General features: G+C 34.3%; 1 protein-coding gene across 1 annotated transcript in view; it reads left to right on the forward strand.

Moving 5' to 3' along the window:
- The first annotated feature begins 877 nt into the window (after window positions 1-877).
- The window catches only part of ST8SIA4 (ST8 alpha-N-acetyl-neuraminide alpha-2,8-sialyltransferase 4), a 142,710-nt gene continuing 123,360 nt past the window's right edge, over window positions 878-20,227 (forward strand). The window contains exons 1-2 of the mRNA XM_074282011.1: window positions 878-1,374; window positions 10,182-10,313. Of these exons, the coding sequence (XP_074138112.1) occupies window positions 1,208-1,374; window positions 10,182-10,313 (299 nt within the window). The 5' untranslated portion in view covers window positions 878-1,207. The remainder of the gene's footprint in view (window positions 1,375-10,181; window positions 10,314-20,227) is intronic.

Raw genomic sequence — 20,227 nt, forward strand, 5'->3', positions numbered from 1 at the left:
TCAACTCTACTGTTTTTTTATTAGTCTAGTCCCAATAGAAATTCAATGAGTGCAGAGCAGACTTTGTAGAAGAAGATCATCTATGCTTATGCTTTACATTGGAACACTGACAGTGAAAGAAAAGGATGAGAAGAGTAAAATTTGTATTACAGGATCAACTGAAGATTGGTTTAGTGACAATTTCAAAATGTATTTAATTAAATATTTAAATATGAAGTTACAGGTTACATTTTGCCATTATTTCTTGACTCTCATTGCATCCAGGTCGCCTCCAGTTGTTCTGATCTCTGTCTTGCCATTGGACCCATATGACTCCTAAAGAAAAAAGGAGGCTGCACAGCCCTCCCTCACGTAAATACAATTCACTTTAAGAATAAAGGACAAACAAAGGCCACTTTCACTTTTCTATAAAATCAACGTTAGGATTTGATTGACATTTTAGTGAAGAATATCCCTGTGAACTGGAAACAACAACAAATCCTGTAAATTGCTGCCCTCCAGAAGGGTGTATCTGATGTGCATTCCCCGGTGTGAATCCATAGAAACACCTGTACTTGCTTTAGAAGTTTAAGTAGGATCTCATAAACTTTTCTTTAGGGAGTAAAAGGCTTCCTATTCCCTATTTATTGTTTCGGAATACTTCCAAAAAGACCGTTTGAAAACTTCCTAAGGAGTTGATTCGTGTGACTGCTAAAGCTCTGTAGCGGTTTTCTCTCAGTCAGTGTTACAATAAGAAAGAAAGGCTATGTTACAGTTACAAAAAAACAGCGGCCGGCCCGCAAAGGGAGGCATCAGCAGCCTCCGCCCCCTACGTCCGGCGATTGGCTGGTTTCTGCTCATCATTTCCCTGCTTGGAAAAGGGAAGGGCCAGTGACGTTCCAAAGCCCAGCTGCAGCCTCTGCCACCTCAGTCGCACAAGGTGTTGAATCTGAAAGGAAAGGAGAGCATGAGTGAGACGGGCGCGGAGCTGTAGGGAACGCCCCGGGACCCAGAGCAGAACCAGGGTGCCACTGCAAACCTCCGACCTTTTCACTAGCATGCGAGGAACAGCCGCCGCCGTCGTCGCTGCCGCCGCCGCCGCAGCAGCTACTGCCACTGCCACTGCCACTGTCTTCTGTGTCCCTGATCTCTTGTGATTAGAGGTCCGGGCGTCCGTCTTATTTTATAGATTTTCATCCTCTCCCCATACACACCAAACGGAATCTTTATGCAAAGCGAAGGTGTAAAAGGGGGGAAAAAAGGATTTCCCTGGGCTGGCAAGATGCGCTCCATCAGGAAGAGGTGGACTATCTGCACGATAAGTATCCTCCTGATCGTTTATAAGACAAAAGAAATAGCAAGAACTGAGGAGCATCAGGAAACGCAACTCATAGGGTAAATGCAAAGTGTGGGTCTAACAAAAGAGATAGAAGACATGATAACGTGGATGAGGGAACAGCTGGAGAAAGGATGTGTGTGTGTGTGTGTGTGTGTGTGTGTGTGTGTGTGTGTGTGTGTGTGTATGTGTGCGCGTTTTGTGTCTGTTTAGTCTCTTAAATAAAATAGCTCCTACTCAAATGTGTTTCCTCAACCTCCATATCCTTTCCAGTAGTAGTTCAGCTGTGCATGTGCGGTCTTAATGCCTGAAGAAGTCAAAGGAGAAGTAACTACTCATATGTAAACAAGGAGTAAGAAGAGGGACTGCCTATTAACCTTAGAGGTAGAATTTAAATGCATTAGATCTCTATTTACCTTGCCCACTCAGTACACAAAGAAAATAGGTTGCTGAGTTAATAAGCTTACAAACTCCAAAAAGTAGATACTATCTTTCTCCTTTCTTCCTTCATTCTTCCTGTATATCTCTGTGTACCAGTATTTTTAACTGTGTAACCAGAATCTCGATTTTTATTTACACCTTCTTTGAACGACGACTTTGACATCTTGGTAGCAGCTTTAAGAACTGGGATGCAGAAAGCTACAAAATAACATTCTATTCTGTTTCTTCGTTTCCTTCAAAGGGACAAATGGTTTAAGAACATTCCAAGGTCTCTTTAATTATCTTAATGTTGCCCTTCCTTCCTCCCCATTTTTTGTGACTTTGAAGTTTACCCAAGAGGTTATTGCAACTTTTCTGCTATTGTAGCTTGCAAACATTTTGTGAGGATGTGAAATTGGCTGTAAAGATAGTTAAAAATCCAATTTTGGAGACAAGTCTTCTTCAGAAGACTAACCTCAGAAACTCCTTGTTAGCAGATTTCTGCTGGTTTATTATCTCAGCTTTTACTCAGAGTGAAATTCAGTTAAAAACCACACTTTCTGTGTTCCTGTTAAGGAGTGCTAACCCTCTCTTCACCCCCATACACACACCCCAAACTTCGTGCAGGAATAGACTGCCGCTCCCAAAGGACTAGCAATCTAAGTTAAGAGGATGAGAAAGAGAGGGGGGATTCATTTAGGTAGATGTGACTATTCTATAAAGAAGTCAGTTTATTAGCAATGTAGCTAGGGGGAAGAGATAGGTTTGAAAGACTATTTAAAATGTGTAAAAAACAGATTTCGTCTAGGGTAGGGGTGGGGTGCAAAAGTATATGTCTCGTGGGGGAGGCGGGATAGAAAATAGAAAATCTGGTACAGAGCAATTGACAAAGGGGAAGCTTTTGGTGAAGCAGGGTGGTGGAAGCAGTGGGCGGAGAGTACGGGGTAAACCCTGCAGACCTGTCTCTTCATCAGACAAAGGGGGTCTCTAGAAAACTGATGGACTGAGGATGAGATTTCCATAGATGGAGAAGGTCTGCTTTCTCCTTGAGAACACATAGGGGTAAGCCATTTCCAGAAGTCAAGCTTTTGTAACTGGAATAACTGTGGAAGGGCTTCAGTACTAGAGGGGCGTGCAATCTAAAAGGCTCTTTCCACCGGGAAGATAGGGTAGGAGGGGCGTGCCTGGAGAGGGAGGCAGATATGACATGTGCTTATTGCTCCTCCACTTGCTCGCCAGGAGCGTGTTACTCTGGCGAACTAAGGCCGGTTCCTTATCTACTCCTTCTTCTTGGGTGCAGTCGGCATGCTCTTCTTTTACAACCCAGTTAAGAAGCTTCGGACTTGAGGCTGCAGTCCCAAGCCGGAGGAAGAGCGTAGGCTGGCCCTTATTGCAATCGAGGGTGCTGAGCTGGTGTACCCTCAAGAGCCTGAGCTGCGGTTTCCCCTTGATTTTAGAAGAAAACGCGCAGAGTTGCAGAGCTGAATAGATTCATTTTAGTCAGTGTCTGTCTTCTACCTGAGCGAACGAGAAAACTGATTCTACAAAAGAAGTGAACAGGAGGAACCTTTTTGTTGCGGGGAAACGGATTCCCCTTCTGTTCTGAAAAGGCACTTGTGTGGCTCGAATAGAACAATGTGTGCTCCTCCTTATTTAACTCGAGCAATTACTGTTTTGTGCAGTGAGACTATTGCCAGCTAGATTGAGCTCCTCCCATTTCTTCCCTCCCCCCTACTCCTGTTCTCTGGACCCATCAGCTCCCTGACTGCTAACCCAGTCTGACGCCCCTTCGGTTCTTTCTGGGGTCTCAGGGTTGTTTTTGTTGGCCCTAACGCTAGATAGATATCCCGTTTTGGGGAAGGCTTCTCCCATTTTCCAACGTTGAAACAGCGTAATATAGAGCTCAACCTGAGAAGAGCCTGGAGTCTCTTGGATATCTCAGCGTTACAACTGATAGAATTACTAGCAAAAGGGTTTATTAACACAGTTCTTTAATGACATTTTTTTTTTCCCGGTCTCTCTCTTTTCCCAACCTTCCACTGAAATCCCAGGGCATCTAGAGTTGTTTGTTTCAGATTAACAGGGCACAGGAGTCCAGCTCTGTGTCCAGACCAATATTCAAAATATGAGTTAAACAACAGACTCAGAGGCTGGCCTTTGGGGGGCACTACGTGCATTGCAGGTGGGCAGTAAGGGATTTCTGAGAGCCATCTACAGCTTTGAGCTGAGGTTTAGAGTTGGAAGTATAATTATATATTCACTTCCTGAAAGTTCCAGAATCCTGGGTTTTATAACTCTTCTCCAAAGCTTCATCTTTTTTCCTGGGAGGGAAAGTCAGCAATAGATTTAGAGTCAGTGATAACGCCTTAAAATATGAGTTTCCAAATACTAGATATTAAAGAAAAATTTCTGGAAAAGAAGAGAATAAGGAGAACAGAACTTAACACAACTTTTTCTATTACCCTATCAATATACTCACCTTGAAGATAACTTGAAAATTAGCTTAAGAAAATGAGATATGTTTAGCCTCCATCAGAGAATCCTGGGAAAACTAGACACCCACCTTCATTTTATTTGAAGGGTTGTCTCTTATATGGATGAAGAATAAGACTCAGATTTTTGTTTGTTTTGGTTTGTTCTTGGAGTTTTTTGGCACTTGAGGTCAGGACTAGTAAAAGTTGTAAAGAAGTACACTTAGAGATAATTTCAGGGAAAAACTTTCAAGTCTCCTAACATTAAAAACTAAGCAGAAAGAGAGTAGGATTCTTTGGGAACTAGTGGTTTTCCTTTCAGCATATAGTCTTCAAGGAAAGGCTGATTAACCATTTGTTGGTTATGTTCTAAAGAGTATTGGGGAGGGGAGAGGATATTGAATTCTTATATATATATATATATATATATATATATATATATATATATATATATATTTCTATATACCTATATCTATCTCTATCTATCCATCCATTTATCTATCTATTTATCTATTGTACTAGACTGCTACTGAAGTCTTTTCCAACTTTGAAATGTGATGATTGAGTGAACAGCAACTGTTATCACAAGCATACTGTGACCAATGAATAATATCGTTGTTCTAAATATAAACAAAGCAATAATGTATTAGAGATACTACTAGATTTATAGTTAGGGAGACCAGGGTTCAATCTCAATTTATCACTCACTACTAAGTGACCTTGGTTGTCATTTATAGAATGAGGGTGATTGAATTGGTTTGATCTCTTAGATCTCTTTCAGCTACAAATCTCTGATTCTTTCACTTCTTGTAGAGTCTTCTCCTAGAATGCTCTTTGAGTTGATTTCCATTAACTAGTGATCAATTGAGAATATATGACATATTTCAATTACATTGTTGATTGATCAATGTCTTCATAATAAGAGAAATGTTTAATATATTTATAAGATATATTTATTGTTGTGGTGCATAAACATAATATTTTTAAATTTCATGCATATGTAAGTTAATAAAGATAATGAGGATAATAAATGAGCAAATGAATAGAAATATATGATATTTACATTTAGCTATTCTGTGTATTTTGTACACTTTTATAAATTATCTTGATTTTTTAAAAATAGACTATGTTCTTTAGGAACTGGTATGTGGACTAGATTTTAATTAAATTGGCATAAAACAGTTTTCTCTACGAATGGAGGCCAGTACCTTCTTAATGAACTAGAGTTCTAGAGAGTTATAAACTGGAATCTTAAGAGTTGTCTAGAATAGGGCTTCTTAAACTTTTCCCACTTATGACCTCTTTTTGTCTGAGAAATTTTTATGTGTTCCCAGGTACATAGATATATAAACTACATATGCAAATTAAACAGTTACTGACCATAAATCATAATTTCATGATCCCCACATTCAGTTATGAGACCAATGGGGTTTAAGAAGCTTTAGTCTAGAACTCCCAGGATCATATAGTCAGTATATGTCAGGAGGGATTTGGAGAATAAAAAAAGAAAGAAACCATGCTTTGAGATCAACTCTGTGTCTGATAAATTGTCATGCAGCTTCTTTCTTTAAGAACTTTTCTTATGATCAAATTAGCTTTAAAAAATTCATTTTGTGTACCATTAGCAAGTATATGTATTCTCCACTCATTTGTTAAATGTTCTTTCTAACAGCAAAACTTAGTTTTAATGTTATCTTTGTGTGGGCTTTACTATTGCATATTAAGAAGTCCAAGATTGAGTCATCTAATTTAGCTCATACATTCACATGAAATTCTACTCATTATTATTGGAATTCTTAGGAAGAGTAAAAAGTTCTCCTTTACTGCCATATGCCTCTGTTTTAACACTATGTTAATGATAAGTACAGCCAATTTGATTTTTGTGTGATAAAGGATTAACATGAACATTCATTTTATAGTGAATAATTTATACCAAGTACAAGTGAAAAAAAACTTACCTGAAAATTGAGACAAAATTTTGTTATTTGAAAGTATGATTAAAAGTGTGCTATTGCACTATATTTGTAGTCTGGCAATCTATGCTTTGTGGAATAAGTTGTGAAGATATATGGGGCACATATTTCAAAAAGTAAATGTTATTTTAGGTACTAGTAACATGTTAGTAACATAACTTCTGTTACCAATATCACAGAAGACATGGTTAAGGAATTTTTAGCTCAGTATAAGGAAGGATTTCTTCTAATATAGTTTTATGTTGTATGCTTTCTTTGATATATTTTGTTAATTTTTCTTTAGTCATGTGTATTGTATCGTATTGTAGAATAGGCTTATGCAAGAAATATGTTCTCTGAAGTTGTTTAGAAGTTTTGATTTAGCTGGGTAGAAGGAAATAAGATTGGCAACATTGTGCAGAGCATGCACCGGAAGGAAACTACCTTATAATAAGACAGGATGTTGTCAGGGTCATGAGTTAAATACTCAGAGAGTGATTGGAATTTGTACAGAAAAACTATGTCACAACCTCAGACAGCAAACCAAATCCCAGACATTTGAGATGTCAATGCTGTTGGTGAAAAGGAGATAGGTGAGAAAATGTGTTTATCTAAATTAACAATGCCTTCTTTCTGTCACATATTGTGATTCACATAACCACTCATAAAATCCAGACAAGGTGCATGTCATATTGTTGATCCATTGATTGTAGGCATATTTCAGTTTTTATGAGCAAAACATAAAATCAACAAGCATTCACTAAGTGCCTACTATTTTGTCCAGCACTATTATGGATGTTAGGTATGCAAGAATAAAAACAGTCCCTGATCTCAAGGAGATTGCATTTTGTTGAGATTACAATATCCACAAATGAGCTGGAAATGCTTGGTGGTGCAGTGAACAGAGTGCTTGGTCTAGAGTTAGGAAGACCAGAGTTCTAATCTGGTCTCAGATACTAACTACTGTGTGCCTCTTGGTAATCCTCTTAAACTCTGTCAATCTCAGTTTCCTCAATTACAAAGTGAGAATAATAATAATACCTAATTCACTGGATTATTGTGAGAATAAAGTTAAATAATGTAAAGCATAGTGCCTAGAACATAGTAGGTGCTAAATACATTCTTTATTTCCTTCCTCTTCCCAATGTATAAAATGTATATAAAATGAACACAAAAGTACATTTGCAACTAGATTGATCATGATGAGGGTCAATAACCCCTCATAATCTTTATTAAATATTTCTCATTTAAAAAACTTATTTCAGTGTATATATATATATATATATATATATATATATATACATACACACACACACACACATATATATATATATATACATATCATAACAAATAATCCCATGATAACAGTTATTCAGCATATATGTGTGTCGCCCTCATACACAATCTTTACCTTTCCATAAAGGCATAATAAATGTAGTGTTAATAAAATATACATTTTAATCATTCTAAGAACTTTCACAAACACATTATTTTATGTGAGATAATTTCTACTTATAGGAAGATGCTGCTGCTGTGGCTATCGACCTATTGTTAATAGAACATGTGCTTTTGTGTTGCATTTCCAAGGCCCATGATATATTTGCACTTAGCCACTCATAGTCTTTTAGAAAACCCAGTAACTAAAGCTCAAATGTTCTTACCTATCTGTCTATATTTTTATTTGTGGACAACTACAGTCATTAGGTATAAAATATAAAAATTGACTTCAGTGTCACTGAATGCTAAATTATTCTTTATGGTCCCTTCCATCTCAAGCAATCTTTTAAAGATGATTATTATTAGCTATGTATGGGTATGCTAATGTATCATTTTCATCAGTAAAGATATTTTAGGATATTAATTTTAAAAGAACTCTAAATTTGGGAGGGGGCGTTGACTGCAGATTTTCATTTCCACTGCTTCAGATTCTAACTACATCATTTAAAAAGAATGCAAAACAAAATACTGTACAGTAAGCCTCCAATTACAGAATTCATCCAGCAGCTGTTGCCCAGGCAAAATTTCCATTGATAGTGGGAGAGGTTTGCCTGCATAATAACCATAGAATGACTTGAAGATTGTGTAAAACTCTCTCTTATATTACTTCTGTAATATAAGACTTTATTATTTATATTATTTAATATATTTACTTTAAAAAGTCAATAACATGGAGAAATAGTTGTACATTTTGGAAAAAGCTTATGGTTTTTCGTTGTCTTCTCTTAAACAGCTGCATGTCTGAGATCAGATTTATACTAATGAAAGAATAAGAAAACATTCAAGCATAGGACTGATTTGTTTTAGTGTCTAGAGTAAAATATTAATTATTTTTCTTTTTAATAGCAAAGAGATGAAGTGCTGATTTGGAGGACAGCTAGGTATTATAGTGATCAGAGGGCCAGGTCTAGAGTCAGGAAGATTTGAATTCAAATGTGGCCTCAGATAATGACAAGCTCTGTGACTTAGGATCAGTTTCCACACCTATAAAATAAGTGGAGAAGCACAAGGCAAAGCATTTTAGTATCTTTGCCAAGAAAACCCCAAATGGAGCTGCAAATTGAAAATACACATCACACCCACATACACCCCTTCCTCCCACTCACCCATACACATGGCACATTTAGGTAGCACAGTGGATAGAGCACCAGCCCTGAAGTCAGGAGGACTTGAGTTCAAATGTGGCCTGGGACACTTAAAACTTCCTAGCTCTGTGATTCTGGGCAAATCACTTAACCCCAATTGCCTCAGCAAAAAAACAAAGCAAACAAAAAAATAAAACAAAAACAAAAATGTATACTCACCACTGCTTAGTTCAGGACCAGTCTTCTCATTGTCTTGCTCTTTTGAGACCAGAGTACATCAAAGTTAAGGGGTGTGATTATCCCAAAAGAGGAGGAAATTGTCTATATAGTCATTTTTATTTTCTCCATGTAGAGAATAGTATAGACATTTGAATAGATGACTTTAAAACTTTCACAATGACTTTCCCCTTATGAAAATAATATTTTATTTCAAAAATATGAGCTTTTCCCCAATTATAGGGGTCAGTTTTGCAACTTGGGTGCCTATTAGAATGACTTCTTCAGGTTCAAGGTGACTTCTCTAAAACTATGTAGCTTATGAATCTCCACAAGTATACTTTCTATTAAGAAACAATGGATACAACTGTTCTTGAGTGAAAGCTTACAATAGTATGGCATAGTAATAACAGTAACTACAACTCCTTTCTCCCAGAAACCCAGGAAGTTCTACAAATATACACAGTGTCCACAGAAATAGTGGGCTTTAACTTAAAGAGTAAAAGTGTAATAGACACCCATATAAGGATACATGTATGTCAAGGCAGTTCACAACTCCTTTTACTGCTTCCTCACTCAAGTAATTGGAGATTTGCTGTAGCCTTGTTTGTATGGGATTTGAGGTGTGTGTGTGTGTGTGTGTGTGTGTGTGTGTGTGTGTGTGTGTCCTGTCAATACTGTGACATTGGTATAGCGTCTCCCACTAGTTGACTAGCTCCTTTTCAAAGCTTTAACAAGGATTGGAGTGGGTGGTAAAGAGAAATTCCTCTCTTGTTACCACTCTCCAGGGTTTTCTCCCTAGACAGTTATTTGCTTAAAATTTCTGCCATAGTTGACCTGCTAAAGTTTATTCAGGATTGATCAATTTAAATAACCTACGAGCATCTAAATTGGTTTTGCTTATTTGCCTCAACTAGAGAGGGATCCACACTTCAGAATGAAATAATTTTCTATAATTTATCAACTAATAGAGGTTAAGGATAAGAAAGAATTAACATCCCTCTTCTCTTATATGTGAATTTATGTTCTGGTATAATTATCCCCCTCTCACCTCCTTGAGTCTGCCCTATTCCTATAAATATCATAGAATGAGCTTAATTTGGGTTACTTTCACTGATATGTCTATTTTATAATAAAATAAAATTTGATTATTTTGTAATGCTTCTGAATAATCGTTGTGTTCTTCAACTTTAAAAAAAAGTTCATTTTCTGTGTTATATTTCAGAGATGGTGAGCTGTGTTCCAATAGACCACTGGTCAATAATTCTAATAAAATCATTAGAAAAGGTGGATCTTCAATCTTTCAGCACTCAGTAGAAGGTTGGAAAATCAATTCTTCTTTGGTCTTGGAGATAAGGTAAGCAAATCAGCCCATTTCATATGATTTTTGTCCTGTAACTTTTTGATGTCAGGAAACTTACTTAGACCTTCAGATTTATAATTTAAAATATACAGTTTTAATAAAATGCTATAATGTCTATATTAGATATATCCTCATTAAATGGGACAAAGCTGATTAAAGTTAAATCATACTCTCATCACAATGTTAAAGAATAGCGATGTGGAATTAAATTGTGGTATCTTTTTCATAAAAATAGAAAATCTCAGTGTTTTTTTATATTCCATGTAGTTTTATTTTAGTAATTATTAATTCAATATTAATATTCATTTTAGATCTTATATCAATACTTTGAAATTCTAATATGCACTCAAAAAATTCTAATAACATTTCAGTTATTTGTGTCCCTATTTTCTCTTCTCTACTGGTCTTTAAAATCCTTGAAGAGCTAGATTAAGACTTATCATTTTTATAATTGATAAAATTCATCTTTAGAATCCCCTGTTTATAAAATTCTTTCCATACAACTCTGTGAAGGAGCTAAAGTTAAAGTTGTTAAAGGAATTAAATTTAAGGAGTTAACTTAAAGGAGTTAACTTAAAATTATATTCTCTCTGATTTAGGGACCAGGAAAATGAGGTCAAATAGCCTACTTATTGCTTATGTACTAAATAGGTGTAATAGTAGGATTTTAATAACCATCTACTTTTTTTTTCAATTTTTTTCATTTTGTTTTGCTTTTAATCAGGGAAAATAATTTTATACAAATACCATACATGCAGAATAGAAAGAAAATAAACACATATAGCACCTGTTTATTATATGACAGACACTATAAAAAGTGCTTTGCAAATATTACCTCATTTGATCCTCATAGCAACACATTGGGGAGACTGAGACAATTTAAGTGATCTAGCCAGTTTGTATAACTAAGAAGTATCTGAGATTAGATTTGAATTTGGTCTTCCTAACTCCAGCCCCTAGTTGCTCTACCCACTAGCTCACATAGCTGTTTTATACATTTACACAGTGAAAAGTCCCATTTGAATAAGAAACTACTTTGCCTCCAAAACTCATTCCTTTACCACCTGCTCTCTTTCTCTATCCCTCCCAAAAATCAGGAGAACTTAAAAATAGGATGTCTGGCTAGAACTAGAATGGAATGGGCTTGGCTTGTAAAAATTTATATGGAAGTATTGGTTCACATGCCCCTAGAACCAATAAAATTCATTTTCTTTTTTGTATTGAAACTTTTTATTTTCAAAGTATATACATGGATAATTTTTGACATATCCATATAAAACTCTGTGTTCTATTTTTTCCTTCCCTTCCCCCATCCTTTCCTTCAGTTGGCAAGTGATCCCATATATGTTGAACATGTGTAATTCCTCTACACATATTTCCACAAATATCATGCTGCTCCAGAAAAATCAGATCAAAAAGGAAAAAAAATTGAGAAAGAAAATAAATTTTAAACAAACAGCAACAAAAAGAGTGAAAATACTATTTTGGGGTCCACATTTAGTTCCCACTGTCCTCTCTCTGAGTACAGATGGCTTTTTTCATCACCTTAAGCTTCTTAGGATCCTTTGTTCCCTCAAAAAATTGGTCAATTGATACCTTCTATATGAAGCCTCTCTTGATTCTTCCATCTGCTAATAGATATCAAATTAATGTTGTATTTATTTTGTATGTGCTTACTTATATTTGTAAAGCTTCACTTTTAAAAATGTAAACTTCTTGAGGGCAAAGATCACTTCATTTTTATCTTTAAGTTTTTAGTTCCTAGCACAGTGTCTGGCATTTAAATGCTTGTTGATTGATTTAAAAAGCAACATAAGCTTGAAATAAGACAATAGCAATGAAAATGTAATGAGTAGAATTGCTGTGAGATAAATTATGAAGACATTTAATAAGACACTGATTCAATGTTGTTAGCAAGCTAGAAAAAATGTCTAGGAGAAAACTGGTATTAATAGGAGTAGAAAATTCAAGTGGAAAATTAGTTTCAGTTATGGTAAAGTATAATGTTATAGGTTTTAAACATGTTGATTCTGAAATGATAGTAGAACATAATTCCATATCCTAAATAAAGATCTGTGATTCCATTTTATTGGAGCTTTCTCCACAGATACCTTTGTAGATAGATAGTTTGTGAGTTTCTAGAGCAAAAAATATTCCACCCTCCCCAAACTTGTTAATTCAATCCAAGAAATACTTATTAAATGCTTATTATGCATAAATTACTCTGTATTCACTTGGTGGCCAAATCTCTAATGTACCTTTTCATTAATGCTGGTCTTTTGCCAGTAGACACATAAACAATTCCTGGGTTCACACTCAGAATTTTTCTATCCTAGAAGGTCAGCACTTGTACTCAGTTGACATGGTCTTCAAGAATCTAGGGTGCAACTCTCATGTCACAGTGAGGTAGTGGTATGGGTTTTCACTATGCAGTAGGCTTTTGGAAATGTAGAACTGTTTTTTTTAGAGAAAACAGAAATACAAGTCATAGGCTTTTAAATTTAATTGAAATTATAAAGAAGATGAGTGTGAAAAGACAATAGAAAGGACAACAAAAAGGCAAGGACAGAATCCAGAGTATGTTTACATTAACATATTGAATGGGGAACAGAAAGCCATAATAAAATCTATTAGTCAATAAGGATTTATTAATCACCTAAATGGAAGATACTGCTCTAATAAATTTGGGAATGTTAAAAATACAAAATATAGTCCATATGCTCAAGGGTCCCCATAGTTTAAGTAATAGAAGTTGAATCAAAATAGTAAAAAAAAATGATAGGATCAAGTATAGATAATTCAAACAACATACAGGAGGCTGTTCATACCTAGGATGTTCATACTATTGTAGTATCTACTGATGCAGATATGAAGATAAATAATACAAGGCCAATTTTCAAGAAATGTATAATGTGATAGAAAAGAGAAGGCACACAATAATAAGTCATATTTATATGTTTAATATTTATAAAGCATTTTCTTCGCAAAATTTTATGAAGTTGATATAGTAAATATTTTCATTCCTATTTTATACATGATGAGAAAAAGACTCAATCAATTTTTGCAACTTTTCCACAAATGGACTGAAATCATACTCAAGCCATTTAATCCGAAGTTAAATACTCACTCTATTTCTCATACCATCTTTCATTATGTATAAGAATAACTTCAATAAAAGGTAGTGTATGATCAACTTCAAGGATGGTCAGTGCCTTTTTTATAGATAAACATTTGTTGTTTGGTGAATTAAAATGAGTAGATCTAATGAAGGAAAAATCATTTCTTGATGGAAAGATGAAGGAAAGTCTCATGGAGAAGGCAATAAGTATTTTAAGTTAAACTTTAAAGGATGATTAGGGTTTTTAGCAGAAAGCAATGGAGAAAGGTTAAAAATGATAAACAAAAGCATAGAAATGGGAAAATGTAAAATATATGCCATATGCATGAGGAGTTGTCCAATTTAGCTGCATTACAGAATATATGAAATAGATGGTGAAATAAGGCTAGAAAAGCCTTGGAAGTAGATTGTGGAAATCCTTGTATGACAATTTAAGACATTTCAGTTGGTTATAACCAGTAGAGGCAACACTGAAGATGCTTAAATAGGAGAGTGATGATATTATCTGTATGCATTTAGTAGATCAATCTGATTATTCTTTATGGAATTAATTAAAAGGTAAAAGATATGAAAAGGACCTGCTTAGAATGTTATACAATATTTTAGGTTATTGAACCTTGGGATTCAATTGGCATTAGGCAGTAAGAAGAAGGAGAAACATAAGCATCAGAATCCGGTAAGACTAAAGGTCTAAGTGAAATCAAGAAGTCCAGTACCCATCAGTACCCGAGAAGTACAGTCCTTTGTACCAATCCTGGATTTGACATTTACTACCTATATAGCCTTAAGCAAGGAAATTCACCTCTCTGGAACTTGGTTTCCTAATTTATAAAAACATTTAATTTCTTATTTTAAATAGAAAAATCTATACATGCAAAATAGTTTTCAATATTCACCTTTGCAAATCTTATGTTCCACATTTTTCTCCCTCCTTTCCCCAACTCCTCCCATAGACAGCAAGTAATCCAATATATGTTAAAAATATACAGTTCTTCTATACATATTTCCATATTTATCATGCTACACAGTAAAAATTAGGTCAAAAAGAAAAAAATGAGAAAAAAACAAGCAAATAACAACAAAAAGATGAAAAAAAATGTTATGATCCACATTCAGTATCCATAGTCCTCTTTCTGGTGCAGATGACTGTCTCTATCACATGTCTATTGGAATTGACCTGAATCACCTCATTGTTGACAAGAGCTACATACATCAGAATTGATCATCAAATAATCTTCTTGTTACTATGTACAATGTTCTCTTGATTCTACTCACTTCATTTATCATCAGTTTGTTAAGATTCTCCAGACCTTTCTGAAATCATCCTACTGATCTTTTTTATATAGCAATAATATTCTATAACATTCATATACCATAACTTATTCAGCCATTCACCAATTGATGAGCATCAACTCAGTTTCCAGTTGCTTGTCACTATAAAAAGGGCCGTACAAATGCAAAATCCTAATTTCTAAATTTTATAGCTCCTTGTTCTTCTTGACTTCTCTGCTATGTCCTCATTCTTTTCTACTGAATTAAGTATATTCTGTCAATTGTCTTTATTATTTTTGTTGGTGCTTTTAATCCAGGTCATACCCACTAAATGTGTGTCTCTCAAGAACTTCTCTTTGGCTCTTTGCTCCCTGTATTTGATGTCCTTCATTTGGTGTCCTTAGAATTACCATCTCCTCTATTATGGTTCTTAGATTTATCCTCAAACTTCTCTCTCCTTCTAGCATCCCTCTTGTTGTTAAGGACATGGAGAATTTTATTATCCCTCTAGTCTCATAGGCTCTCAACTTAGTGTCACTCTGGATTTCTCACTTGTATACATAACATATGTATTTAATCTATTGCCAAGTCTTATTATTTCTACCTCAATTTGTCTTCTATATGTCTTTTTTCCCCCCTGAAACAGTTGTCACCGAATTAGGTGCACAGACCCTATCACTTAATTCCTGAATTATTGCTATAGTCTGCTGATAGCTAACCTTATCTCAAATTTCTCTCCACTACAATTAATTCTCCATTCAGCTGCCAAAGTAATCTTCTTAAAACCCAAACCCTTATCATGTCACTGTGTTACTAAATAAACCCCAAATTTCCCTGTAATCTCTAAGATCAAATGTGAAATGTTACATTTGACTTTTGAAGCTCATCTTGATCTCTTTCTATTTTTGGGGGGCGTTTTTTGCATCTTATTTATTGTTTTAATAGCATCCAACACTTAGTGACCCCATTTGAGGTTTTCTGGGAAAAGATCCTAGTCTTATTTTCCATTTCCTTCTTGAGCTCATTTTTACAGATGAAGAAATGGAAGCAAACAGGGTTAATGACTTGTTCACACAGCTAGTAAGTATCTGAAATTGAATTTGAACCCAGGTCTTACTGATTCCAGGTATGGCAATCCAACCATTTCTCCACCTTGCTTACCGTCTTAAATTATATTTGCCTCTATATACTTTAGCATCTAGTGGCTCTGGCTTCTTTACTGTTCCTCATAAAATATATTATATCTCTTGACTCTGTATATTTTACACACACACACACACACACACACACACACACACACACACACACATCACACACACATTTTTATGTTGTCTCTCCTGTTAGACTATGTGCTTCTTGAAAACAGGGACTAAGTTTGTGTTTGTGTTTGTGCGTGCGTGTGTGTGTGTGTGTGTGTGTGTGTGTGTGTGTGTGTGTGTTGGTAGGAATCTTTACATGTTTATGGAGATAGTCTCTGAAAGTGTAAATATTAAAGGATATCAAAACAGGAATTAATAAGAAGCTGCTATGCTGTTTCTAGAGCAGGAAAAATGGGTAGAAGGAGTTTTTCATCTAAGAGGACACCATGAAGAGAGAATAATGACTGGATAAGCACAGACAGAAAGGTAAATGAAGAAACTCAAATCAAAAAATCAAGACCTTATCCAATAAAAAAAGGAGGTGATGGGACCTACTGAAAATGAGATGAATTAGCATTTGGAGCTGGTAGTAAATGGAGAAAGTTTTCTCTGTGGAGAGTCGTCTACCAAATCAATAAGACATAAGAAACAATCTTGCCAACCAGCTACAACAGCTCACAAGTTAGATAGCATAAGTTCATAGTGTGTCCACTCAGCCCAGATTTATTATTTTCTTTAGGGACATTCTGTGGGTTTGGAGTAGTAGTGAAGGCAGCAAGTGGAGGCAGTTATGGTTTCTTCTTAAGATTTTACTATGAGATAGATAATGATGATGATGATGGTGATGATGAAGATGATGATATTAATTTACATCTTAAGCATTAGTTATTTGTTTAATGCTTAAGTGTTCCACATACTATACACTACTATCTTAAATCTTTTTAGTACTAGATTTATAAAACATTTTCCAACAAATTTGTAGGATAGGTTTTCTGAAATACAGAAGTTGTGACTTGATGAGAATCTGGAGATGGTGTATATAGTTATAATTTACTATTTATTGTAATCCTTTTTCTGAAAAGGAGCCAAATATTTCCTTCATTCAGAAAAGGATTTTTAAAGACCAGAGATCATAGGGCTTAAAAAATAAGTGCATATGTCTATATACATATAAACACACACACATATACACACACACATGCATATTCATATACACCCATATAAGTATATATGCACATATACGTAAGCTATACATAAAACCTTTGGCTCTATCAATCATCTCTGTCTATTTAATATATCAGCTATCTACTCAATCCTTCATTAAAAAAAAAGCTGGAGGATACTGAAGTTTAGACAGTTTGTGAGTTATCCATTGTCACAGAGTTATTTCTTTATTTTTGTTCTCTATTCTTAGAATTTTTATCATTAATTCCTAGAGTTGTTTATTCTTAGAAATATGCCTAGATGATTTGTGAACATTATTGTAGATTAGTTTCTTTATATAAATAAAAAAGACCCAAGACTTGGAAAATGACCAGTGATTTTATATCGTCTCACCTATGGTACCTTATTGAACCAAATGTTCATGAATATCACAAGTACTTAGAAGAAGCTCACATGTAGTCATAAATCAACCAAATCTAATGTTTGTATATAGTATTGTATAAGTTCAGAAAAAGGGAAGTAAGATTATCGAAGAAGTTTTAAGAGTTGTCTGGTGCTCAGAGAGAGTCATAGATTATAAATGAACAGCTTAAATGATCTTCTCTTATACTGATAACATCAGAAATTATGGAAAGCCCCAATAATGCTGTGAGAGTATACTTAAGTATTTATCTCATGGAAAGACAGAGAAGAATCAGGATGGATTGTGATCTGTATTAGAAGAAATATCCAAATCATTGAGCTCACATCCATAAAGAAGATAATACAAGTCTTCAATTCTTTCTTTTTCAACTTTGATTTGTAGTACATTTTATTTATATGGTTTGCTCTTTGGGTCATGCTGGAGCCCAAAATACTAATTACAAACTGACTCAAACGATTCACTGCTCTGCCTTTGGTGCTCCCTTAAAATTAGAATAGATTATTTTCACATTTTTGATTAGAATGTGATTGGTACTAATTTATTGTAACTGATGGTATGAATAGAAAATTGATCTGTTATTTCATGGTTTCTCCTTTAGAATTAAATCAAGAAAGAAATACACAATAACATACTGAGCCAATCTTGACTAATGTATTCACTTGTCAGGTCTTTGCAATGGAAAATAATTTGTTTAAAAGTATTCAATGAACAAATAGTTTATAAAATTTACTGAAATCTGTAAATGGCTGTGACTAGTGGTATTTAAATAAAAATGTTATAAAACAATAAAATATTAAAAGATGTGTGATTTTGGTTTGACTTTTCCAAATGGATTTTAAGACCCTAATCAGTAAGTACTCTAAATTTTACTTTAAAAATATTTATATTTCCATAGTACCTATTAAATATATGATCTTAGATTATCGAGCTTGAAGTGGCTTCAGAATCTATCACTTTTTATTGTACAGTAAAGAAACCTGGGGCCCATCCTATTAAGTGACTTTTCTAAATCATAGATAGTGAATATCAGAGGCAATCTGCTAATACAAAAAGCAGTGTTCTTTTCACAATACTATGCTGTTTTCCACTTAGCAATGGTATTTTATCTTCCTTAAATATATTCAGATCTATGCTCTGTAAGGATGCAACATATTTAAGTTTATACAAATATTAATTTCTGGAAGATTTTTAAACTGACAATATTGTATCAATCATATTTCAGGATCATAGTATCACAATTCTATAGTTGGTAGGGATCTCAGAGACTATGTATTCCAAACTTCTCATTTTATAGATTAAGGAATCTGAGGCTTTAATTTATGGAGTTTGAGAAACTAACTCAACGTCACAGAAGCTATCAGAGTCAGAGTTGCATTTGAATTTTTAGTATAGTATCAATACTCTTTTCTTTAGTGCCATTAAACCATATCTGTATACTTTTCAAAGGAGTTAAAGTAAAAAGTTAGCATTATAAGTCTTTCATAAAATCCTAAATATATTATCAAATAATTAATATTACTTTAGTTAAATTTTGAAATATCTATATATTTAAGATAGTCTAACTTTTCCTTATTCCTCAGAGAGCATCTCATCTGTTCCAACTACATCTCCCATTAATACACTTAGATAGGTTTCCCATATAGTTATCATAGTTTTTATTGCTAGAAAATTATACCAGAGAGTTATATGTATATGTTTGTTTTATTTAAAGGTTCCGAATAGTTCAAGGTTTATGCATTTCACAGCAACTTCAAAATTCTGAGAATTAACTTGGATTTTAAGAGATATAGCCTTTGCTTGAGGACCTTAAATGAAGGTCACTCACTATTTTCCTTTATCATTCTAATTCTTAGAAAATCTTTCTTGATGTCAAGCCTGAAAGTATCATTCTGAAACTTTACATATTCATCATGGTTTTGCTTTGGTCATGTAGGGTATATATCTCCTCTTCCTTATATCTTTTCAAAAATCTTAACTCACCTCTCATATGTCCCATGATTTTTTCCTTCAAATTAAATGGATCCAGTTATTTCAACAGATCCTCCCTCTTGTGCTGTGGATTCAATCCTGAATGTTTTTTAGTATTTAGATTTATCAGTTGTTATTTGATCATTACAGTCATGTCTGACTCTTAACCCTACTTGGGGTTTTCTTGTCAAAGATACTAGAATGGTTTGCCATCTTCATCTCCAGTTCATTTTATAAATGAGGAAACTGAGACAAATAGGGTTAAGTGATTTGTCCATTGCCACATAGCTAGTTAAGTGTCTGAAGCCACATTTGAACTCAGGGAGACAAATCTTTCTTATCCAGATTCAGCATTTTCTCCACTCTGCTGCCTAGCTGCCCTTCCTAAAACTATAGAAAGAAATTCAATACTTTGGAAGTAATTTGACCACTGACTGTGGAAGAATAAAGTTGGATTCTAATTTTATTTTTGGCAACTATACATCTCTTAATAGTCCAAGATCACATTCTCTTTTTAGGCTGCCATATCACATTACTGACTCATATTGCTTTGCATTCCATTCTTTAACTTTTACAGGAAAAATGTTTTTAGGCTCATTTTAACATAAATAACAACCAGAAGCTTATCTAGTGAGTTCTTTTTTTCAATGGCTCCTATTTTAAAAAGTTTATAAGATATAGAAATAAATTTGAATATCATATTGAAAGGTAAGTATACTGACATATTATTGGAAGATCTTTAAATTGATCTGACCATCATGGAAAAATATTTTGAAATTATGTAAGAGAATTCATTAAACTATTCAAACTTCTCCCAAAAAAA

The sequence above is a fragment of the Sminthopsis crassicaudata genome, chromosome 1 (assembly GCF_048593235.1).
Source record: "Sminthopsis crassicaudata isolate SCR6 chromosome 1, ASM4859323v1, whole genome shotgun sequence".
NCBI lineage: Eukaryota > Metazoa > Chordata > Mammalia > Dasyuromorphia > Dasyuridae > Sminthopsis > Sminthopsis crassicaudata.